Source organism: Doryrhamphus excisus, linkage group LG6 (genome assembly GCF_037039965.1).
Source record: "Doryrhamphus excisus strain RoL-2023G ecotype Guam linkage group LG6, RoL_Dexc_Guam_v1.1, whole genome shotgun sequence".
Classification (NCBI taxonomy): domain Eukaryota; kingdom Metazoa; phylum Chordata; class Actinopteri; order Syngnathiformes; family Syngnathidae; genus Doryrhamphus; species Doryrhamphus excisus.
Window position 1 is genome coordinate 21222680 of NC_136362.1, and position 26037 is coordinate 21248716.

The 26037-nt window shown below is 41.7% G+C and overlaps 1 protein-coding gene and 1 long non-coding RNA gene across 3 annotated transcripts in view; one reads left to right on the forward strand and one right to left on the reverse strand.

The window, feature by feature from the left end:
- The window catches only part of kcnn1a (potassium intermediate/small conductance calcium-activated channel, subfamily N, member 1a), a 75213-nt gene that overhangs the window by 26841 nt on the left and 22335 nt on the right, over nt 1-26037 (forward strand). For both annotated transcript variants that reach the window (XM_058066528.2, XM_058066529.2), the window contains exons 2-4: nt 8316-8789; nt 12642-12737; nt 14347-14765. In XM_058066528.2, the coding sequence (XP_057922511.2) occupies nt 8316-8789; nt 12642-12737; nt 14347-14765 (989 nt within the window). The remainder of the gene's footprint in view (nt 1-8315; nt 8790-12641; nt 12738-14346; nt 14766-26037) is intronic.
- On the reverse strand, nt 10133-25516 carry LOC144898640 (uncharacterized). Its single transcript, XR_013627567.1, has 3 exons — nt 25329-25516; nt 24626-24761; nt 10133-10321 (listed from the first exon to the last, which is right to left on the reverse strand). It is a non-coding gene; the product is annotated as an uncharacterized LOC144898640 (long non-coding RNA).

The window sequence follows — 26037 nt, forward strand, 5'->3', positions numbered from 1 at the left end:
TGGTTAATGAATGTGTGGCTTCAGACACCTCACCAGACACCTCACCAGCAAGGAGTAATGATCCACATGCTGGTTGGAGATGGACACATCGGTCCTGATGCCTGCTGGCCTGTCACAGAAACGTGACAGTGTCCAGCGTGCAGGGAGAAACTGGACAGCGTGGCCCCCACCCCTCAATCACAGCAGGGCCTGGCAATGACGCCCACGGAGAGCCGTGTTCCCTCGCTTTTACTGAGCCTCTTTTCTTTACTCTCTTTCTAACATCCCCCTTGTTGCTCCAGCTCAATCTTGCCGTGATGCTCCTTCCTCTTTCCTCTTCCTCTTTCATGTCAAACCAGTCTCATGGTAATGGCTGTTTTCAAGTACAATCACGTGCACCTTGTCAAACAAACCGAGCTGTTTACAAGCTCAACCGGCACACATACTGTACGGCAGGGGTCTCAAACTCAATTTACTTGGGGGCCACTGGAGCTCGGGTCTGGGTGAGACTGGGCCGCATCAGGTTTTCCAAAAAAAAAAAAAAACGCATTTATTAAAAACAAAAATTTTTTTTAAATGTCGCTTTGGTTCCAATTTTCTACAAGAAAAGCTCTGATAAAACATTCCACTGTTCTCAAATATCTTAACTTTTATTTTTCTACACAAAATAAGATGAAAAATAAATAAACAAATCAAGAATAAAGAAAATCAATCAATCAGTAATAAACAAATAAATATAATAATAATAAAAGGGCAAATAATTAAAAATTAAGAAACCACATATAGTTGGTGGGTAGACAAATTATTTTTTTCAGATTAAAATGAACAAAGCATTATTAGAGCCCTGTAGACATGACAAAACACGACTATAGTCACATTTATACTCTTTTTATTTACAACATATTGCGCAACTGCAGGGTCTTGAGACACATGCTAACTCGCAAACTAGAGAGCTAGCGACCTAAACGGTAGCCTTCAAGTTATTTCCTTTAAACTTAAATAGCCAAAAACGTACCACTTCCACACGGATAGGGAGGATAACTATTAACAGTTATTTAACCTTTAACATGAACATTAATCAAACGTAATAATTTTTTCTGGGTACATGATACCATACAGCATCCATATCAAACTTGCGCGGGCCGCACTAACATTAAACTTTCATATCAAGGCGGGGGCCTCAAACTAGTGTTCTAGTGTTGAGACCCCTGCTGTACGGTATGTTCACTTGCACTCGGCCACACGAAACAATGACCAAATATCCCAATATTGTTGAGGTGCATAAGCCTATGGTAATGGCATACATTAGCAAACAATGAGGATTCTCTATTCCATCTGAGCTGGTAGGAAGGAGGCCGAGAGAGAGAAGAGTGAGGCAGGGAGTTGCCTTCATTTAAACTGTTCTGCACTGAGGCTTTTCAATTTGATTATGAGGCTCCATTTCATAGAGGCTGGATGCTGCGTGGCGTTCAGAATGAAATTGAGCCATTGGTCGGCTGGACAGGCAAGCCTCCCTCTGTCGTTGCTGCGGGAGCAACAGGAGCGACGTTGGCCTGCGGTGCCCTTCTGCCGCCCTCTTTAGTCGGGTTTCAGTCGGGAAATGCGAAAAGTGATGAAAGTGGCTTAGCGTTTTGGAATCTGATATGGGGACCGACAAAAAAGTATCTATCTATAAACCTTGAGGTATTTCTCTGTAGAATACATTTCTTTTATTGTGACGTTGACATATTTTCACAAATGAAAATTGCCAATATTTAGGCCCAACTTCTCCTGCCATCATGATGGATGACCACGGGAAAGCTGAGGATGTAACAACAGCCTTGACCCCCTGTTCATTTACCTTTTACCTTCCTGGAACATTCTCTCTTTACATGTCAGGCCCCCCTTTGGTCCTTGACTGTCACAACATGGCCTTTTTACTCTAATGTATCATCATGTAATTGGCCATTGGAAACCACGTTACGGGTACATACTCTATTGGGTCTTATACTTCAAGGTTTCTAGGTTCTGAAAAAAAAATGTTCTTTAATGTATACCCATCTAGTCAATAATGCTAATTAACAATTAACATTATGAAGACGTTGATCCATTGGCTGCTGTTAGACTGCATCTCAAAATATCATGGAGCCTTTGCTCATACAGTATCAATAAAAATTTCTTAGCATTTATTTTAGCTTATGGTTCTGGAGCGTCAAACCCGTTTTCACCGTGGATGGACGCAGCTTTGACAACTGAACTCTTCAGGTTGTCTGAGAAGACAAACAATATGGAAAATATTGGTGGATAAAATTCATTCGAACATCATAAACATAAAATGTTATATACAGTATATTTAATTATAAATTAGCCCTCCATGATCTGACCCCCCCCCCCACCCCCCCATATCTCACAGACCTGCTCCATCCACACAATCCTCCCAGTACACTTAGCTCCTCAGACTCCAACCTCCTGGCACTCCCCTGTAAGACCAAGATCCCCAACCTGGGGAGACAGAGCCTTCTCCATCGCTGCCCCCACCCTCTGGAACTCTTTGCCCCATTCACTCCGTGCTTGCCCTGACCTTCCCAGTTTCAAGAAACATCTAAAAACCCACCTCTTTAAATCTGTTTTTAATGTCTAACTTTTTATATCTGACTGCTGTGCCCCCCCACTCATGTTTTAACTGTGTATTAACCAATGAATGTTGGATTTTTATGTATCTTTTACTCTGTTTACTTGCTTTTATTCAACTCCATTCTTCTGTAAAGTGTCCGAGTATTTTAAAAAGCGCTATACAAATAAAATGTATTATTATTATTATAAGATCATCAAAATATATATAATTATATATATATAAATATAAAATATTATTTGGCAACACTGAAATTTACAAAATAATAATACTAAATACGGGCTGGGGCGGCACGGCGGACTAGTGGTTAGCGTGCAGACCTTACAGCTAGGAGACCAGGGTTCAATTCCACCCTCAATTCCATCTCTGTGCGGGTACTCCGGTTTCCTCCCACATTCCAAAAACATGCTAGGTTAATTGGCCACTCCAAATTGTCCATAGGTATGAATGTGAGTGTGAATGGTTGTTTGTCTATATGTGCCCTGTGATTGGCTGGCCACCAGTCCAGGGTGTACCCCGCCTCTCGCCCGAAGACAGCTGGGATAGGCTCCAGCACCCCCGCGACCCTCATGAGGATAAGCGGTAGAAAATGAATGAATGAATTTCTGCAGTATGGTATTGTCTCTTGACAAGATGTACTGCAATGAAATAGGAGGGGTGTACAACTTCAAACATTTGCATAACCTGGCTTATACTTTATACTTTTACTCCTGCACTTAATAGCTTAGTTCCACATCAAGTACGAGTGTATGACTGAACCCATGTATTTCTGTGATGTACACAGGAAGGGGAATAATGCTGTATGAATGTGAGTGTGAATGGTTGTTTGTCTATATGTGCCCTGTGATTGGCTGGCCACCAGTCCAGGGTGTACCCCGCCTCTCGCTCAAAGACAGCCGAGGTAGGCTCCAGCATACTCGCAACCTAGAAAAGAGATGGCTGGATGGATACCAGGAGTACAGGGAGTAAAGCGTTAACCAAGGTTGTAGTAGGAAGTTCAGTATCCAGGAGATCTACAGCGATCTATTGTACAATAACATTTAATCAGTCAGTGTCCATCTGAAATCTACAGCGAACACTGATAGGAATATTGACTTGTAGGTAATTTGTTTGACAAGAAGCTCTCTTGTACGCACTTGTACGTGCAACCGTACGAGACGAGTCTAACTTCAGTGAAATAAAATCACAAACATATCAAACCTTTAACCTTTACAAATTGAACCTCAGGTAGGGCTTAACAAGAAGAAACTGATGTTTGGGTTGGTCACCTGTTCAGACACAGTCTCAAGTTCTTGTTTTTTTAATGCACAAGATTAGACACATGCAATCCAGAAAATCATATGTAAATGTTGCAAAAAGGTGGGCTAATAAATTGACAATAAAAGCACAAATACTGCGGATTTCAGAAAACAACAGATGGAATGATACAGCACTCTACGAGAAGCAAGGAAGTCTGTAAAATTAAATAATTTTTAAAAAAATTCCAAAAATTGTTAACTATAATGATGGAAATGGTAATATTAATGATGATTATAATGATGGTAATAATGATAGATTATAACAATAATGATAATAATGATAATAATGATAATAACAATAATAATATTAAAATGATAATAACAGGGGAAAACAAGCCAGTGGCATGAACATGATTATATCCTGCAAAAAGGGGTAGGCATTTATAAGCTTTTGCTTCTGCCGACTCCTTTTGGGCTTGTGATCCGATAGTTGAATACAAATGTGAATAATGGAAAGTTATATTTTGATTGATGTAAGAAGTGCACTGTAATATTTCATATATTTGCCCAAATAAAATAAAAAAATAAATAAATAAATAAAAACAGACGTAAATAGAGCTACAATGTATACATAATGTAATTGTAGCACATATTTGCAATGGATGCTGATTCAATCTCGCTTGTACTCTAACTCAGTACAACATTTGAACAAGAAGAACTTTGAAATGGGACAGCAGTCAAGTCATTTGTACCCGGTCTTGTAAAATCTTCTGGGATTTCTGCTTAACTGGGACACGACTAGAACGCTATGGAACGTGAGCAGTACTTTGCTCGGTCTGAACTGCTGTTGTCATCTTCTGTCAATAGTAGTAGTTTCATCTGTTTCAAAGTCGGGCCTTTTCTGACAGTATAAAAAACGAAAACAGCGTCTCACACACACATTTCCGGTGAAACAAAAAAGATGTTGTGTTGGCTGATGTCTTAGATTTGTTATCAGACATCAGTCAAGGGGCTAAATTTGCATATGAAGCACATCTGAAAAGCAGAAGAAGTTTGACTGGGACTAAAAATACTCCAAGCGATATTTATTTCCTACTCATCAGTAATAAAGTCTTGGAAGTGCACAACATCTTTGACACATTAAATGACTGACAGGCTGAGATACTACAACATTTAGGAATCAGTTCATGTACTCATAAAGACATTTGAAATATTTACCAGAATTGATTGTAGAGGCCTTCTCCATTAGCTTTCAATGAAATGGTATAGTGGTTTAATTTCCCAATCAATATCCACTATGTGTCAGCCAGGCCCCAGCTTGGGTAATCATGTCAGTGAATGGTGCTTATAGCGTATATTTTGTACGTAGCTTTATTCTTCAAATCAATATACAAATTAAATGGTGGTATTTACAATTACAGACCTCAGGATTTAGCTTCTTCTTTTCTGTGGATAAACAGTACACAGCATTATTCCCCTTCCTGTGTACCTCACAGAAATACATGGGTTCAGTCATACACTCGTACTTGATGTGGAACTAAGCTATTAAGTGCAGGAGTAAAAGTATAAAGTATAAGCCAGGTTATGCAAATGTTTGATTGATTTACAGTGTCTCGCCAAAGTTGTACACCCTTCCTATTTCATTGCAGTACATCTTGTCAAGAGACAATACCATACTGCAGAAATTCATTCATTCATTTTCTACCGCTTATCCTCATGAGGGTCGCGGGGGTGCTGGAGCCTATCCCAGCTGTCTTCGGGCGAGAGGCGGGGTACACCCTGGACTGGTGGCCAGCCAATCCCAGGGCACATATAGACAAACAACCATTCACACTCACATTCATACCTATGGACAATTTGGAGTGGCCAATTAACCTAGCATGTTTTTGGAATGTGGGAGGAAACCGGAGTACCCGGAGAAAACCCACGCATGCACGGGGAGAACATGGAAACTCCACACAGAGATGGCCGAGGGTGGAATTGAACCCTGGTCTCCTAGCTGTGAGGTCTGCGCGCGAACCACTCGACCGCCGTGCCGCCCTACTGCAGAAATATATTTTCATGTACTTTGGAGTAGTCATCGTACAGCTTAAAGCTGCAATCCATCGACAGTGGCTCAAAACTATGTCTAAATACTGTAGCTGCCTACACAAGTCTGGGGCTGCATGATTGCTGACCACTATGGGGAACCGCGGTTCATGAGGGAAACATGAATTCCACCATGTACTGTGACATTGTGAAGATCCCCTCCCTTGGGAAACTGGCCGCATGTCAGTTTTGAGGAAGTGGTCGATCAATAATGTCAACAAAACAGGCCGAACCACGCCAAAACAACATCAGCAAACCCAACTTTCGTACCCTGTCCTCCCTCAGCCACATACATGGGGCCCCATGGTTTTTCCACGTAAACAGAATTGTGCTTATATTTGCAGAGTTGGCCGATAAAAACAGAATCTACTGTTAAACATGGAATATCACAGAAATTGATACGACTGTGAATGAAACACTGTTGTATTTCCCTTGCCGACTGTTCAATCATGGCGGAATGTCGTCACAAACACTAACCCCCACCCGCTTTTTCCCGGACTATACATGTTGATACAGCATCCTGTAAAAAACTCCTCTCACAGCCCGTGAAAGGAAGCAAGCTGGGTTAGCTTAGTTTAGCAGAGCATGCTAGTGCTGCTGTAAGATGAAAGGCACAATTATTCTTGCTACGTCAACATTCTCAATGTCTGCTGTATTGCATTGATTCATGGAAGAATCTTTGTATATAATTAACAGACATTGTATTCACTAAGCACAGGCCTCACAACAAGGAAACCCAAGTTTGATTCCACCCTCGGGAATCTCTGTGTGGACTTTGCATGTTCTCCCTGTGCATGCGTGGGTTTTCTCCGGGTACTCCGGTTTCCTCCCACATTCCAAAAACATGCTAGGTTAATTGGCCACTCCAAATTGTCCATAGGTATGAATGTGAGTGTGAATGGTTGTTTGTCTATATGTGCCCTGTGATTGGCTGGCCACCAGTCCAGGGTGTACCCTGCCTTTCGCCAAAAAGACAGCTGGGATAGGCTCCAGCACCCCCCACGACCCTCGTGAGGAAAAGCGGCAGAAAATGAATGAATGAATGAATGTATTCACTAAGCGCAGGCCTCACTGCTAAGAAACCCAAGTTCGATTCCACACTCGGGAATCTCTGTATGGATTTTGCATGTTCTCCCTGTGCATGAGTGTCTTTTTTCCGGGTATTCCGTTTTCCTCCCACATTCCAAAAACATGCTAGGTTAATTGGACACTCCAAATTGTCCATCGGTATGAATGTGAGTGTGAATGGTTGTTTGTCTATATGTGCCCTGTGATTGACTGGCCACCAGTCCAGGGTGTACCTCGTCTCTCGCCTGAAGACTGCTGGGATAGGCTCCAGCACCCCCGCGACCCTCGTGAGGATAAGCGGTAGAAAATGAATGAATGATATATATTCAATTCACTGTATTTTGCAAATTCATTGTCAATCTCGCATCTTTTTGTAGATTTCCTCTCATCTCAAGCCAAAGTTCACTTACCCTACATACTTGACAGTGTACAAAGGTCCTAATGGCACAGATTAAAAGGCAATTTAACACAGAAAAGGGGATTAAAAACACTAATCCTTAACCTCCTGTCCTATTCTCATAGAGCCACAATATGCACAAGACGATAGCATCACAGCACTGGAGTTAGTACATTTCCATTAGGGCCGTTCTTCTTTATTCCCACCAGCACATTTAAAGGCATTAGGGATGCTCTGTCGGGGCTAATGAAGAGGGCCAACGGTGCTATCACACCACCCCAACTTGTTTCAGAAAAGGCACTGTTCCGTGTGAAGTTTTCATAACCCATTTAGATAATCTGCCAAAGTCTCTGCAGGATAGACAAGCAGATAGATTCACTTCTAACCTTTGCACGGATAGACTTTTTGTTGCTTTTAAACGAGAAACATTACACTCATTGTGTTGCATTGTTATCTCCATAGAGAAATAGAAAGGATGTAAAATATACTCTATATTTGCAAAGAAATGCTTCACTTTGTTATAGTCTTAAAATAGGTGGGATCCCGCTTTGGGTTCTTGCAGCACGCCTGATTGGACAAGGTGCTTTCCTCTGGATTGGGCGGCCTGCTGCTCATCTCAGCAGGGAGAGACAGGAAACAGGGTCATGCTGAGCATCAATCTTTCATATCTAAATTCGTGCTGCGCAAAGATTCAATTTTCTGCACTTTAGTCTCCACTATTGGTTATATACTTTTATTTATACATCAAGGTACATTCATTATTTATTTGTTTTAGAGCAACTTTGATGCATTTTTCTTGAAGCACGCAAGCCAACATCAGATTCAGCCCTTAACAGGCCGCTTTGATTTAACAGCAAAAAAATATGTACTGTAGCTCCTTCATCTGGTGTTTCTAATGAAATGTGTATGTGTCTGTCTGAATTCCCCCTTATAGGCTACTACTGAGAAGAAGAAGCTGAGCCATGCTGGATCCAAGCCCTCCCTCTCCGAGAGCAGCCGCCGACTCCCTCAGATAGCCATGAACACCTGCAAGTACAATGGCGGAGTGGTGAGACCACTAGTGGGCAGTCTGGCGTCCTCGTCGCGCCGCAACCTTGCGGAGCTTGACTCGGAAACGCAACCCCTGCAGACGCTGCACAGCTCTGGCCTGGAGGTGGTGGTGTCCAAGGGCAATGGCGGCGAAGACCCCAGCAAGGCGTCCAATGAGAGCTTGGTCAGGGAGGGCAGCGGGCGTGGTGGAGGAAGGGCGCCACAGAAGAAAAACAGGGACATTGGCTACAAGCTCGGCCACCGGAGGGCGTTGTTTGAGAAGCGGAAGCGGCTCAGTGACTACGCGCTCATCTTTGGAATGTTTGGGATTGTTGTCATGGTGACGGAGACTGAACTCTCATGGGGGGTTTACACTAAGGTAGGTTTGCATGTGCAAATGTGTGAGCAGCGTCTTGTCACTGCTTTTGTTCATCGTTCAACATGGATTTGAGTTACGTACACTCAATTCAATTTCCATGACTTTCCATTCGACTTGGACTTGGACATCAATTACTCTGGACCTGACTCGAACTTTAGTTTCATGTCTTTTTTCAGTAAATGTGTTGACTAAAATGTGTCCGCATTCAAAGTATTCAACTAACGTGATTGTTGTTATTGTTATGTCCGATATTGTCTTTTTTGCCGATATCCAATATTATCCGATATTGTCTGTTTTGCCGATATCCAATATTATCCGATATTGTCTGTTTTGCCGATATCCAATATTATCCGATATTGTCTGTTTTGCCGATATCCAATATTATCCGATATTGTCTGTTTTGCCGATATCCAATATGCCGATATTGGCTTTTATGCCGATATTGGCTTTTTTTATTGGCTTTTTGTCTGATATCCAATATGTTGATATTGGCTTTTATGCCGATATCCAATATGCCGATATTTGCTTTTTTGCCGATATCCAATATGCAATATTGTCTTTTTTGCCAATATCCAATATTATCCAATATTGTCTTTTTTGCCAATATCCAATATTATCTGATATTGTCTTTTTTGCCGATATCCAATATGCCGATATTGTCTTTTTTGCCGATATCCAATATGCCGATATTGGCTTTTTTGCCGATATCTAATATGCTGATATTGTCTTTTATGCCAATATTGTCTTTTTTGCCAATATCCAATATGCCGATATTGTCTTTTATGCCAATATCCAATATGCCGATATTGGCTTTTTTTGCCAATATCCAATATGCCGATATTGGCTTTTTTGCAGATATCCAATATGCCAACATTGGCTTTTATGCCGATATCCAATATGCCGATATTGGCCTTTTTGATGATATCCAATATGCCGATATTGGCTTTTTTGCTGATATCCAATATGCCGATATTGGCTTTTTTGTCGATATCCAATATGCAGATATTGGCTATTTTAATTGACTTTTTTGCCGATATCCAATACGCCGATATTGGCCTTTTTGCCGATATTGGCTAAATACTCACTAAATACTCAGTACTGAATTAAGTACTCAGACTGTATTTGAGACTCTGCAGTGCCACTGCTGGTTGCAGCCAGTACTGTACTTTACCGTACTGTATTTCGCCTCTGCTTTTATTAAAGGATCAATCGCATTAACAATACACTAATCCCTGGTACAAACAGTAAAATGTGATGTAGTAAATGAGTTTTAATACAGCAAAGATAGAAAATAAAGCAGCCGATAATCACAACATGAAGAAATGTTAATTTGGAGAGTGATTTAGTTTTTAGGGAAGTAAAAGGAGTTAGTCGTGACTTACCGGGTAGTCGTCCGTCCATTCATCAAGCAGAGTTCAAGTGAAATGGGAATAACCCACGTCACCCCCCAAGCAGACAGCTGGCTGAGGATCCATTCTCCATCACACGTCACATCAGATAGCACTTGAGGCCTTGACAAGGTTTTCCAAGCCCTGGAGGGGAGAGAGACGTTAAAAGGCAGCGAGCTCAGGGACTGAAATCTCCTTGAACCTTTGGCAGGTGGATTAATTGGTTTACTCAATGTTATTTCACAGAGGGACTTCTCAAAACAATTTGAGACATTGAAATGTCTCGAGAACATGTTGCCGACCTGAGGGGCCAAGCAATCTAGTTGATAGCTAAAAATATATTTTGCAATAAAGACCGCAGAAGGACATCGTAATGAGCAGCACTGTCGCCGTCATCACGCCGACAATTCCGAATGATATTTCCACTTGTTGTTTTTGTCATTCCTGGTCGGTGTCCTTATTACAATGAGACCAACACGGTCATCGTCCTGGTGTAGCAAGGCAGCAGTTTAATAGTTTGATCAAGTGGCATTTCATTCAGACTGGTAGTGTCCACTTTCTCATTTGCCTCATCTACGGGCCTCATACACGTGCACACATACGCGCGCACGGAAGAATAATAAAGAATAAACACTGCAGCTCTGGCATCCAGCTGGGCTATTTATCACCAGCGACACCCACTGTGGTGGGGCTCTGCTAATGCTAGCCTTGCCTTTTCTGCACCTGCCATTACATGGAAAGTCCCCCTCCTCGTGCCGTGCTTTGATTAATTGGTAGTTTAGATGGCGGTGAACCGCGTCCGTGGATAATATCAGGCTGCGGCTACACCTGCAGCTTCATTGTTTAGCAACATCCTGGATGTAAACCCCATTATCTGGCCCCACTAAGACTTTTAAGCTAATCCGTAGTGTGTGGAATCACGCATTGCCCACTTTCTGTCCCTCTTGTGCTTCTTCTTCTTTCTCTTTTTCGGCTTTTCCCTTCAGGGGTCGCCACAGCAGATCAATCTCCTCCATCCAACCCTGTCTTCTCTCACACCAACTACCCTCATGTCCTCCTTCACTACATCCATAAACCTCCTCTTTGGTCTTCCTCTACGCCTCCTACCTGGCAGCATCCTTCTACCAATATATTCACTATCTCTCCTCTGGACATGTCCCAACCATCTCAGTCTGGCCCATAACTGACTTCATCTCCAAGGCATTGAACATGTAATGTCCTTCTCGTTCGTGATCCTATCCATCCTGGTCACTCCCGATGAGAACCTCAGCGTCCTCATCTCTGCTACCTCCAGTTCTGCTTCCTGTCTATTCCTCAGTGGCACTGTCTCTAGACCAGGGGTCTCAAACTCAATTTACTTGGGGGCCACTGGAGCTAGGGTCTGGGTGAGACTGGGCCGCATCAGGTTTTCCAAAAAAAAAAAAAAAAAACGCATTTATTAAAAACAAAAAAAATTTTAAAACTTCGCTTTGGTTCCGATTTTCTACAAGAAAAGCTCTGATAAAACATTCCACCGTTCTCAAATATCTTAATTTTTTTTTTCTACACAAAATAAGATGAAAAATAAATAAACAAATCAAGAATAAAGAAAATCAATCAATCAGTAATAAATAAATAAATATAATAATAATAAAACGGCAAATAATAAAAACACATTTAGTTGGTGGGTAGACAAATGATTTTTTTCAAATGAACAAAGCATTATTAGAGCCCTGTAGACATGACAAAACACGACTATAGTCACATTTATACTCTTTTTATTTACAACATATTGCGCAACTGCAGGGTCTTGAGACACATGCTAACTCGCAAACTAGAGAGCTAGCGACCTAAACGGTAGCCTTCAAGTTATTTCCTTTAAACTTAAATAGCCAAAAACTTACCACTTCCGCACGGATAGGGAGGATAACTATTAACAGTTATTTAACCTTTAACATGAACATTAATCAAACGTAATAATTTTTTCTGGGTACATGATACCATACAGCATCCATATCAAACTTGTGCGGGCCGCACTAAAATTAAACTTTCATGTCAAGGCGGGGGCCTCAATCTAGTGTCCTGCGGGCCACATTTGGCCCGCGGGCCGCATGTTTGAGACCCCTGCTCTAGACCAACAGCATGGCTGGTCTCCCCACAGTTTTGTATACCTTTCCTTTCATTTTAGCTGAAACTCTTCTATCACACATGACTATTTCTCCACTTTTCTCCACTTCTGTCCCTCGTGTACATTTATATACATTGATTCAGGATATTTATTCTATGCCATTAATGCATGCATTTGTTTATACTCGCTTTTGGAGTAAATACGCTCGGCTCCTGAATTTGAATTCAGGAATTTGAATTTGAATTTACTGCAACAAGATGCATGATAATTACTGTACATACAACATAAAGTTTTGCTGCTATGTCTTAACCATTTCATACATGTCTTATGGTTGCTTTGTTGTCTTTCTCTTTTTAGGAATCTTCATATTCATTTGCACTGAAATGCCTTATCAGCCTCTCCACTGTTATACTGCTTGGTCTTATAATAATGTACCACGCACGGGAAATCCAGGTGAGTCTCCTGATCAAAATACAAATGACTGCTAAAACACCAACTCACTTTTACTATCACCTTTTAAGTTGATTGTGGTGCTATCGGCAATGACAAAAATCATCATGTGCTTATCTTTTAGTGAGTACAATTTCAACTTGGGGGCTACACGGTGGACTAGTGGTTAGCGCGCAGACCTCACAGCTAGGAGACCAGGGTTCAATTCCACCCTCGGCCATCTCTGTGTGGAGTTTGCATGTTCTCCTCGTGCATGCGTGGGTTTTCTCCGGGTACTCCGGTTTCCTCCCACATTCCAAAAACATGCTAGGTTAATTGGCCACTCCAAATTGTCCATAGGTATGAATGTGAGTGTGAATGGTTGTTTGTCTATATGTGCCCTGTGATTGGCTGGCCACCAGTCCAGGGTGTACCCCGCCTCTCGCCCAAAGACAGCTGGGATAGGCTCCAGCACCCCCCGCGACCCTCGTGAGGAAAAGCGGTAGAAAATTAATGAATGAATTTAAACTTGGATGAAATTATGCTAATTACAATACTTAACTTGACGAACAAAAAGGACAGCCATAGAAGAAGAGTGAAAGAGTCCATGGTTTGAGTCCATGAATGACACAGGGATATTGTATCCTTCACCCTTAATATTAAAGCGCTCATGTTGCCAAATAAAATAAAAAAAAAAAAACACCAACATAACAAAAGTACACTTTTGGTTATTCTTTGTTTGCATCACATCATGCAGGCTACGGTATCACTTCAGGGCCAACTACTAGTTAGCCGAACTAGTTTGCCTTTACTTACAATTTACTTATTTCAAACGGAGTCGGGAAGAAGGACAAAGAAGCCAAAAACGTACCACTTCCACACAGAATGAGAGGAGAACCTTTTTTTTCTTCATTTGATTGGGTCTGCTGGCTCAGTAGCCAGTCTCCATGCAGTTTCAAAGGTAATGTCAATAGCCCATATCATAGCCCAAATAACACACACACAAATGGGCCACAACAGGTATGTTTGATATAGTAGAAAATATGTGGATTTACTTCCTGCCAACTTGGCACGCTTTTCCACAGTGGAATGTCTCTGGGTTTTGGACTTTTTGTTTGTAAGCATCTGCCTCTGTGCTTGTGTTTTCCCCGGTCTGGGTCGAAGAAAGCCGGTTGTGACAGCCGATGGTAGGAGCACCCTCCGGTAATACACATTCAGTCCCAAGCTTTCCTTCATCTGAGGCTCAGTATCAAAACAACTGTCTTCAAAAGTGTGCCAAAATACAATACCGAAGAATCTGATGTGGTGAAATAGCGTCTTTTGGACTTTTTCTCCCTCGGTCCTCCTACCGTAGACTGGCTTCTGTAACAGAAAGTGTAAAAAAAAGCAGTAAATATTTCAACATTCAAACAAACATTCAATAAACGTGCCTTTCAATGGCAAAAATAAGTCATGAGCGCTTAAAATGAAATGAATATGAAATGTAAACTGACTCTTTTTGATTTATATTCCATAGCTATACAGTATGAATTATGACATTTATACTGTAAACTGTAAAGGTATGCTGCGGTGATTATGATTCATTTTCAAAGCAGCACTTCAACTGATGGTCTTGTTTTGTGCTTCTCCTCAGCTGTTTATGGTTGACAACGGTGCGGACGACTGGAGGATAGCCATGACCTATGAGCGGATCTTCTTCATCGTTCTGGAGCTGCTGGTGTGTGCCATCCATCCCATCCCCGGCCAGTACGTCTTCACGTGGAGGGCCCGGCTGGCCTTTACGTACACGCCGTCCGTGGCCGATGCCGACGTGGACATCATTCTCTCCATCCCCATGTTCCTGAGACTCTACCTGATCGGCAGGGTCATGTTACTTCACAGCAAGCTGTTCACGGACGCGTCGTCTCGCAGCATCGGCGCCCTCAACAAGATCAACTTCAACACACGCTTTGTCATGAAAACTCTCATGACCATCTGCCCAGGAACTGTTCTCCTAGTGTTCAGTATTTCATCCTGGATCATTGCTGCATGGACTGTGCGCGTCTGTGAGAGGTAAACACCGTATTATGAATATCGGATAATGCTGGGGGTCAAGTTGAAACACTTTGTGGATGACCAAACACCTTCCTTCTTTCACTAGCCTTGCTTTGCACCTCTCAGTGTTTCCGTCACTAATTTTGCACTTGAAAAGTAGGATCATTGCGATACACACGTGGACGGGAAGGCACACATGCACAGACAACCCGCTCACGTCACGACTGCCTGTTTTTAAAAAGCAACAAACACCCTGACACATGATTGTCACATGATTCATAAGCTGAGCAATCGCTGCACAACTCCCCACGCCTTGTGTTTATTGCTATATGGCTGGTCCATAATTCATGAGTCTAATTGTTTGTTTGCTGAATGATTTGTTTTGGTAATGCAGAGCAGCCCCCCTGGGCCACCTAACCCGTTTTCTGCCCCAAACTGCACACCCGGCTTTGTCTCAAGGGGGCAGCAACGATTCTGACTGAAAATGAAAGGGGGAGGCAGGGAAGAAGGAAAAGCGTTCCTCTTCTTCCTCATTTTGCATTTACATAGGGAAATGAGACATTAATGCCTGCTTTGATGTTTTTAAGTCATCTTTGGAAAGTTGGAAAGGGGGAGGGGGGGGGTGAGAGTTCCATCGCAGCAGGTCTTGTCAGAACCATGTGATACTGTGCTGCACTCTAAAAGTTAAGAATAATCTATCCGGGTTTTTTTTTTTCAACCAGGCTTTGGTTATTGACGCTGGTGACCTTGCCTGCTTCTACATCCCCTTCCTTCCTCTACCTCTCCTCTTAACTCCCCCACTGACTTCACACCTGCTCACTAACCACCGCCCGTTGCACGTCCAAACCTAGATCCTCAAACCTGCCAATGCCGGATGGTGGGTGAAACACCTCACTGGGGAAACCAGCACGGTTGAGATGCGTTGAAGGAAAAGCTTGAACAGTAAATGAAGTAGCACTGAAAAACCAAAGGGGCTTAGTTTACATGACACGTGTTTGACTAATAAGAACTAGAGAGTATTTAGTCATGATAGTCTGGGAATTTAACCAATCAATCAATCATAGTTAAACAATAATTGCGGATATTGTTGCTGTTGAAGCACATTACGTGATATTGCATCGCTACTGTTCCATTTTACACAGAACATGAATTTATACAGCACATATGAATGGTTTCCAAACACCATATCCTAGCATGCATATTTGTAGGTTTGTATCAAATGGGGGAAAAAGCACCAATTTTCACGTTTTACTATCATGTTGTCCTATAAACATAGTCTCAGATTATATTGTCTAATCCCATCCGACCACAATTTTGGTCTTTAAAAAACTTAAAATATATTGAAATGTGATTATTTTTCTCACAAAAACAGGGATTGTTTGCTCACACACACAAAAAGACACTTGTACACCTCCCATGACCAGTGCATGTCAGTGTTGGAATAACATGCGTGTCCAGAGACGGTGTGCTTCTTATGAATGGGTGTATGCGTGAGTGTGTGCATGTGTGTGTGTTTGTATAACGCTTTGTTGTACCTTCTATTTCCCCACTATGCTGCTCCATAGGGATACCATGTGAGTCCTCGCTCTCTAGCCGTGAAAAAAATAAAAAAAAATTACCATTTTTTTGCACCGAGCTGGCGCCACTGCTGCCCTGAGTGGGGTTTTGGGTGGGCAGGGTTTTAGCGGTGACAATGGGCAAGCACTCTCTAAGACAATGAATTGATGATTCTTCCCAAATTTAGTGTGCAAAGAAGGATTAGGGAGGCCCTCTAGAGTTGGCATGAAGGTGGCGCCATCCTTCAAGAGGATCCCTCCCAGCTTTTTAGGAGCATAGCAGAGAGCAGCACTTTGAAGCAAGCGTCGATTGGATATTTTGTGTTATTGTGAAGCAAGCCGGGAGGAGGAGGTGGAGATTTGTCCTTCAAGTCACCTTCCCAAGTTGGCCGGAGGGGCAATTTGTCGCTTCTGTTATATCCTCCCTTTCTTTATGCAATTGTTATAGATCCATATTGCAGAAAAGTCGTTTTAGCATCAACCCCGCAGATTTGTTTGAGGAGCGAAAGCCTTTCTGTTCTTTCATTACCATCTCATTATGTGTCTCCCTTCACAAAATGAATTCAGGAGTGCTCTAATGGTTTCCACAGACTGTCCGGTGCCTTTATCCAAAGTTTTCTAGAGAGGACGTAGCTAGAACAGTCTGACAGTCTGAGCATCCAAGTAGAGGACAGATGTGAAGTCATCAGTAACGACTGGTCAGGGGTGTGTGTGTTTATGTGTGGGTAATGTTACACACTTCACTAATAGGACGGTAAGTTGCTTTCCAAACTGAGGACGTATTTACTGAAAGTGGCTGACTGTGCAGTGTCTCCAGTTTTTGTTGAAATTGACATCAATGAACCCCATCTCCCTCAGCCCACCACCCCCTCTGGTAAACATCAAAACAGCATGCAGGTTTTTATGTTTACTTCTCATTCCCATCCTTTCAATTAGAACCAAAAAAACAAACAAGGGCGCTTGTTTCCCAAAGTGCTGTTTGAGTATCTTCTGCCAACTGCGCCATTGCACTTTGACCTCGGTCCAGAGCCAATCAGAGGGCAATACGGTGTGAGATTGGACAAGCATGGAATCTACCTGGAAATGCCTAGATGGGGGGAATGGAAGACTCCAAAGCGGAGAGACAGAGTGGAGTTGGAAGGAATATTAATGTTGCAGTAGATGGATTTAACTGGCCCCTTTTGCCTTATGTCTTGATGTGGCCCATCTTCAGAGCTAACCTACCTCAACTAAGCTCCTTAACTAAGCTCTTTGGATTCTTCCTCACTAGCATACAGCTCCCTCCCTCTCTCCCCTGCTCCCGACTGATCCCCTGCAGATCTCTAGCTGTACCCATCTAACGTGGCATGCTTTTTGGCCTCATCTCTCCCCACGACTGATTCCCCCGTCCCTTTGCCTTATCCATCCCGAGCCAAGCAGGCCTAATCCACCCCGAACTCAGTTACACACTTTCATGCATGCCTTGCCTGCCTCCCTGGTCTCTCGCCCCAACCACCCCGTCTAAAAACGGTGATCTAATTCTCATCGTCTCCTGCTTTACTGTAACACTGTTATCGGAAACAAAGTGTGTTCTTTTCAGGTGATACAATACGAGCCTGCTGTTTCTCACCTCACCTGTCCACAGAGGATAGCCGATAGGCGAGGTGAAAGACAAGGCTTTCCGGAAGTTTTAACTGACTTTCTCTTATAGGGTATCCGCTCCAGATTATCAGGCTTGAGTTACTGATCAGCTGCACCGCCATGCAAATAGTGGCGTTGCATAGCTATGAAAAAGGAAAAGCATCAAGCAGGGAACTTCTCTCATGCAAAGTATAAAACTGCATTAAATAAATAAATTCACGTTTCATTTCATTTAATTCAGGTTCTAACTACCAACATGCAGAAATGGAGCATTTCGAAATTACAGGAAGTTTCCAAGGGGACATTCATTCATTCATTCATTTTCTACCGCTTATCCTCATGAGGGTTGCGGGCGTGCTGGAGCTGTCTTCGGGCGAGAGGCGGGGTACACCCTGGACTGGTGGCCAGCCAATCACAGGGCACATATAGACAAACAACCATTCACACTCACATTCATACCTATGGACAATTTGGAGTGGCCAATTAACCTAGCATGTTTTTGGAATGTGGGAGGAAACCGGAGTACCCGGAGAAAACCCACGCATGCATGGGGAGAACATGCAAACTCCACACAGAGATGGCCGAGGGTGGAATCGAACTTGGGTTTCCTAGCTGTGAGGCCTGCGCTTAGTGAATACAATGTCTGTTAATTATATACAAAAATTCTTACATGAATTAATGCAATACAGCAGACAGAGTCGCCAATTAACCTAGCATGTTTTTGGAATACTCAGAGTACCTGGAGAAAACCCACGCATGCACAGGGAGAACATACAAACTCCACACAGGGATGCCCGAGGGTGGAATCGAAATCGGGTCTCCAAGCTGTGTGGCCTGTGCGCTAACCACTCGACTGCCTTGCAGCTTAAGATTAATTTATTTATGATTAATATTAGTGTTTATTTGCTATTATTAGTCATATTAATCATTTCTGTGTACATTGACCTTTGCACCCATGCTGAGAAATGCAGGGTTTTTCAAGTTTTCCCATCTGGTTCGGGAATTTTCCTGTAATCTGTGGATATGCTTTAGTTTAAAAAGACATAGCATCCTCTGAATTCAACCATAATAGGATACGTCACTGGCACTAAGAAGCACTTTTAATAGAAAGCCAACATGGCCGCATGAAATGACTAAAAATAGGGTTAATTCAGGTTGTAGCTAACAAGGCTCCCTTGTGATTTTGACACTCGAAGCCATATACGGTCATAAAACCCATTTTTAATCATTTTTATAGCATGCGTGATCTATTATTCCACAGCTGGGAGAAAATGTTGCGAGCGACCTTCTTTCTTGCCATTTAAAAGCGAATAATCTGTGAAGTGCCACCATCTGCTAAAACAGTTTTATGACGGAAAATGTTACCTAAATATAATTTAATGTTCAGTCTTTAGGTTGGAGGGTTTGAGTCATGGTAGGGTGGGAACGGCATTTAAGTGCACATTTGTGGAAAATCTAATGTTACTCTGCTTATTTTGGGGGAAATTATTGTAAGGATTACTGTATACATAACACATGTTGACATGAAACCGCCACTGACTAATTCACCATCGCACGCTCAAACAGAATACAATTACAACATTCATTTTTAAGACCACCTTACCAGAAATGCAATCACACATTCAATTTTTACGACAATTTTTACTTTTCACATTTATGAACATACTAAATGGTCAATAACCATACTTTGTTTATGGAATATATTGAGAATTACTTCCTTATTGATTTATATTAACTCATTCGCTATCAAAGACGTATTTAGGGCTGCGGCTTTTGAATATTTTAAGTAATCAAGTATTCTATGGACATTTTTTGAGTAATTGCAAAAAATATACCTGGCATAGTAGTTGCTTTTTTTTTTGTTCAGAAATGATATTTTGCTGAAACTTAGCGATGTTTTACGGCTGATGACTAAAGAATGGGAAAAGCTGGAAACAAACCTTTTCTTTCTGATGAAAGATGAGAGTCTAATCTTTGTTTTTGTTTATGCCATGTCTATACAGCCCAAGAACACAATATTCTGTGTGGCCTGACAAATCAGACAAAATCATCAAAAATAGCCAGTACTTAGAAAAATGGCCTGGATTGAATGAGTTACATGACTTTGCTAGAATGCGGATGTTTCTATTGCAAACTCACGCAATACACCTAGCAAATACGCAGATGCCACAGATGTAAACTATGCCGCTCAGGTATGCTGGAGCCTATCCCAGCTGACTTCGGAAGAAAGGTGGGGTACACCTTGGACTGGTTGCCAGTCATGTATAATATATACACTGATTAAATACATTCATTTATTCATTCATTCATTTTCTACCGCTTATTAAGATATGCCTCACGAGGATTGCGGGGGTGCTGGAGCCTATCCCAGTCATCTTCAGGCAAGAGGTACACCCTGCACTGGTGGCCAGCCAATCACAGGGCACATATAGACAAACAACCATTCACACTCACATTCATACCTATGGACAATTTGGAGTAGCCAATTAACCTAGCATGTTTTTGGAATGTGGGAGGAAATTGGAGTACCCGGAGAAAACCCACGCATGCACGGGGAGAACATGCAAACTCAAACCACTCGTCCGCCGTACAGCCCTAATAAAATACAATAAAAAAAAATACCACACATAAAATGCAGTGATATTTAAAGAAGCATATACTGTATATAACAATGATGGATTAAGCTGGAGGATTCAGCTAATGTTTTTTTGTAAAATGGAGAAATACCATCCATCTAAACATATCTTGATAGCAAATGCTTTTAGTCTGTAGTTTTTCAGTGGCAAACAAAAAACTTATAATAATTTATGGGACCAAGAAAAGAGGGCTGATATTTCATCCACTTGCACCATGGATATGATATAATAAAAAAAGACCGATATATTGTAATTTCTCTTGTCTTAATAATGTTTTGGGGTGGGGTGACTTATATTGCAAATGCATAGTGGAAATCTGTAACAGCCGTCATATACATTGACAGATGACGTAAATTACACATGCCTAACACGTGACTGCCAAAAAATAACAACACATCAATTCATTTTACCTTCAAACAGGACCTTTTTGGCTTTTTGTATTGAGTTGCGGAGTCCTATAGAGCAGCTACACACAACAACTAGCACACAAAGCTTTCTAGTTCTTCCAGAATCTGCACCTATTCAGCTGTATTTTTATTTCTTTTGTCTGTTTTAATGTATTCCACCCACGGGCCGCCTCCAGGCACGCCCACAACGCTGTGGTCGGTCAAAGGACTTTTGGATTGTGCCGCTAGCTTTGAACCCCTGATACAGAATATCCATTTTGAAGGTTGAATGATCTTGTGATTTATTCTTTTACACAGTCATTTTTAATTCTGGGCCATGTAGAGTATTTTGGAAAGCCTAAAGCTAGCTGCGACTACTTCAAGGTCCTGTCGGGGTTAATGGTGTGACAGTAGAACGTCAGTTCTGTTTTTAAGTTGTGCAAAGTGTATGATTGTATGATTGGCAACATCAAAGCCTTTGTGGTGGGCATTCGCTTTGCTAAAGTACAAGTAACATACCGTAGCTGGAGGATTGATTTTTACATTTACAGATTTTCTTTGTTCTAAGTTTTCATTCTTGTAAGACCAGGCTTGCAAATTGGATTACACAATGACACACTAGCACTAACCAGAACTGTTCAGAGAAACACTGTAATACATTGCTTGATATCTGATAACCCCGGAGACACAACTCGGCACTGAAATATTAAAAAGAAGGGCTTCATGAACAGCGCTTCCTGTCTGATGCCTTGTGGATAAAGAGCAGCGGTTTTTTTTTTAGCAAGGAGGAAGAGTTGACCTGTCTTGGTGACAACAATGACTGGATGGAATACAGAAGTTGAGTCTGAGTGCATGCAGGATTATCTGCCATACTTCAGAAATAAGCCTTGGAATTTCATTGAATTGAGTCATTTGGATTATGTGTCGGTAAAAATGGAACTTTCACTCTTACAAAACATAAATAACATGTTTTTTATTCATTCATTCATTTTCTATCGCTGGGGTCTTTGGGTGAGACCAGCCAATTGCAGGGCACATATAGATAACAACTATTCACATTTTTCTGCCTTTTTTTGGTTTATTTAGTTCATGTCATCTGTGATTGGCTAGCCACCAGTCCAGGTTGTACCCCGCCTCTCACCCGAAGTCAACTGGGATAGGCTCCAGCATACCCCCACAACCCTAGTGAGGATAAGCGGCATAGAAAAAAGATGGATGGATGACTAGTTTGTCATTTGTTTAATGCATTTTATTAAAAAGCTCCTGACATTCCAATTTCAATGGTAAATCCTGAACGTTGCTTTCGATGTGCTCTATAGTGTTTCCTCGTTTATTACGGGGATAGATTTCCAAAATAGTGAAATCTGTGAGGTAGCCAACTCTATTTGTTTACCATCATTATGTTTGTTTTAAGGCTCACCATATACTTTATACACTTTTGACATGTTCTCACATATATCTCTTTAAACAATCTCAATGTTCAAATTTCCTTTCAATTTGAAAGGAACTACTGTCCAACTACTTGGTTGGACACAAGAAATTATTGTCTCACTGACCGTGGCTCTTTGCCATTCAACTGTGGCGTTTTTGTGTCTTTGTTGAAGCATGTTAGCCGAGGATTCATTTGTTGCAGCTGCGTGGCTTGCCTTCTTTCTACCTGTCCCGGGGGCCTGCCACATAGCTTCTGCCTTCTTTTGGTACGAGCATTAAAATTGCACTAAAAGAAATCGGTGAAAGAGCAAGCCCCTGGAAAGCGCACACCGGTGGAGCGAGAGAACATGGCACTCTCATTACTATGCCATATATTACATTACATTATTTAAAAAATGGTCTCCAAATAACTTGGACAATAATATTTTTTATCGGTCAAGCAACATTTGTTATCGTGACAGGAGTACGCGTGCTTGTAAGGTATTTACTAGCCACCAAAAGCCGGTATCTTCAACAATAGCAAAGGGCTAGTCGTCCAGCAGCATCATTTCCATGATGTAATCGCAGAATGCTCCGGAAAACTTTTTTGCACTTTACAAACGCCGCAGCGATAGGAACAATCCCCGGAAGTTTGATGTGTTGAAGCATCGCGGAATGTTTGATGTTTGGAGAGCATTTGGTGAAATGGCTTTCTCTGAAACAGTAAGTCCCACGGCATGTTTGTTTACAAGTTAGCTCAGGGGAAGTTACAGCATTGCTAAAAAGAAGTGCTTGATTTGTTCACAGTAACCTACATACATCACAATACAGGTAATCTCGCCTCATTGCAGATGTTTTTTTAATCAGTTATTGAAACAATTTTTTGTAGCATTCAGTACAAGTTGGCATAATAAGCCGCTGTGTCCCGCAAAATACGAGTAGCGGCGGTGTTCTAGTAAACATCATGATCTGGGTCTGTGACAGTTATGTGCACAGTAAATGAGCGGTAACGAGATGGAGATATTCTGCAGTTGGTGGCCTTCCAGCCTTGTGCTTCTCTGGAAAGTCTTTACATCTCTTTGGAAGAGGAGTACGATGGCTAAATATATGAAGCGATTTAAAGTCAAGGACAAAGAGTATTATTAAGTTGGGAAAGCAGAGGTTTAATGTTCTTTACATTGCACTCCTATCTTCATGTGGCTCTGCCAAGGGCATGGAAGAAGGGGAGTAGTTGGCAGTTGGACAGGACACATGCTGAGTCTTGGATTGTTGTGTAGCGACATTGTACATGACTGACTTTTGACTACTGTACTGTGTTATATACTAAAGTTGGGCCCACAAGAATTTGACCAATGAATCGTAGACTTTCTGATTTACTGTTAAGAGGTTTCACCAAATTATGGCATCTACCATTCAGGAATTAAAGCAATTCTATTCAGACTATTTCACTTCTCAAAGGTTCTGAAGTGGGCTTTGTTGTGCTTTCACGGTACCCGCTTCCATTTGCTGCTACTTTCATTTTTGGGAATATTCCATCTCTTTGCCTTTAAATAGTCTTCAGTTGCTTTGTAGTACGAGGTGCGGCGCATGTGCGTTGGGCCAAACAATCCATGGGGGCCCCATTTTGCAGCCCCAAGTCAGGTGACCGGGTGCGGCATTTAACCTTCAAAGTAGAACCCCTTCATGCATTCCTGGAAGGATTCTTCCAGGATTGTCCGCAGCTCCATCATCACAACCATGTTGGTCTCCATCCACATCTTGAAAACGGTTCGTCGGAGAATGGGGGGATAATTAGGGTAAATTTTCGGGAATATGTTTTTTGAACGATTTGTTCAAGAATATATGCTTCTTTGAAAAAAACAACACAAAGAAGCTTCCTGTTTAACATGAAAATGCAGAATAACATTTAAAACATTTTTCCGAAAATTGTCCCTTATTACCCCGGCATGTGTCCCTTATGACCCCATTTTACGGTAGCCTTGTCAGCATCGCCATGTTGCTTTTCGGCTTCTGTCACCCCTTCTTGCACTCTTAAAGGAGCAAATACCACAGGATCTCTTATGAGACGTGCTGGTTCATCATCTGGCCTCTGACACACCCTGTATCTTAGGTATCACTAAAGCACCATCAGTTTTGTGCAGATATTCCCCATCTCTTAACTCATCTTGTTACTTGTATCATATAGTCAATAAACACAGCTTAGTCAGTACAATTAACAATACAGTAATCCCTCACTATATCACGGTTTGAACGACTTTCAACGACATTACCTTTCACACCGCATGGAGACCAGCTATTGAGATATCAGAGTGGAACTGACATGCCATGGCTGAGGTTGAGTGAAAAAAGGTGTTTCTTTTCCACGGTGAATGGGTGGAGGCGATGCTTGAAGAGTGGAGGTTTGCCCTGGAAAGGAGAGGAATGAAGATTAGCCGCAGCAAGATGGAGTGTTTGTGTGTGAATGAGAGGGACCCAAGTGGAAGAGTGAGGTTACAGGGAGAAGAGATACAGAAGGTGCAGAATTTTAAGTATTTGGGGTCAACAGTTCTGAACAATGGAGATTGTGAAAAGGAGGTGAAGAAGCGTGTGCAGGCAGGATGAATGGGTGGGGAAAAGTGTCAGGCGTGATGTGAGATAGAAGAGTTTCAGCTAAAATGAAATTTGCATGTTGGTGATTTTTTTTTCAATTGTATTTGGTGACATGAGTGCTTTAAGATTAAGGTGAAGGAGACAATATCCCTGTGTCATTCATGGACTCAAACCATGGACTCTTCGGTCATAGCTGTCCTTTTTTGTTCGGCAAGTTAAGTATTGTAATTAGCATAGTTTCATCCAAGTTGAAATTGTACTCACTAAAAGATAAGCACATGATGATTTTTGTCATTGCCGATAGCACCACAATCAACTTAAAAGGTGATAGTAAAAGTGAGTTGGTGTTTTAGCAGTCATTTGTATTTTGATCAGGAGACTCACCTGGATTTCCCGTGCGTGGTACATTATTATAAGACCAAGCAGTATAACAGTGGAGAGGCTGATAAGGCATTTCAGTGCAAATGAATATGAAGATTCCTAAAAAGAGAAAGACAACAAAGCAACCATAAGACATGTATGAAATGGTTAAGACATAGCAGCAAAACTTTATGTTGTATGTACAGTAATTATCATGCATCTTGTTGCAGTAAATTCAAATTCAAATTCCTGAATTCAAATTCAGGAGCCGAGCGTATTTACTCCAAAAGCGAGTATAAACAAATGCATGCATTAATGGCATAGAATAAATATCCTGAATCAATGTATATAAATGTACACGAGGGACAGAAGTGGAGAAAAGTGGAGAAATAGTCATGTGTGATAGAAGAGTTTCAGCTAAAATGAAAGGAAAGGTATACAAAACTGTGGGGAGACCAGCCATGCTTTTGGTCTAGAGCAGGGGTCTCAAACTCAATTTACCTGGGGGCCACTGGAGCTAGGGTCTGGGCAAGGCTGGGCCCCATCAGGTTTTCCAAAAAAAAAAAAAAAACGCATTTATTAAAAACAGAAAAATATACAAACTCAGTGCTTTGGTTCCGATTTTCTACAATAAAAGCTCTGATAAAACATTCCACTGTGCTCAAATATCTTAATTTCTGCACAAAATAAGATGAAAAATAAATAAACAAATCAAGAATAAAGAAAATCAATC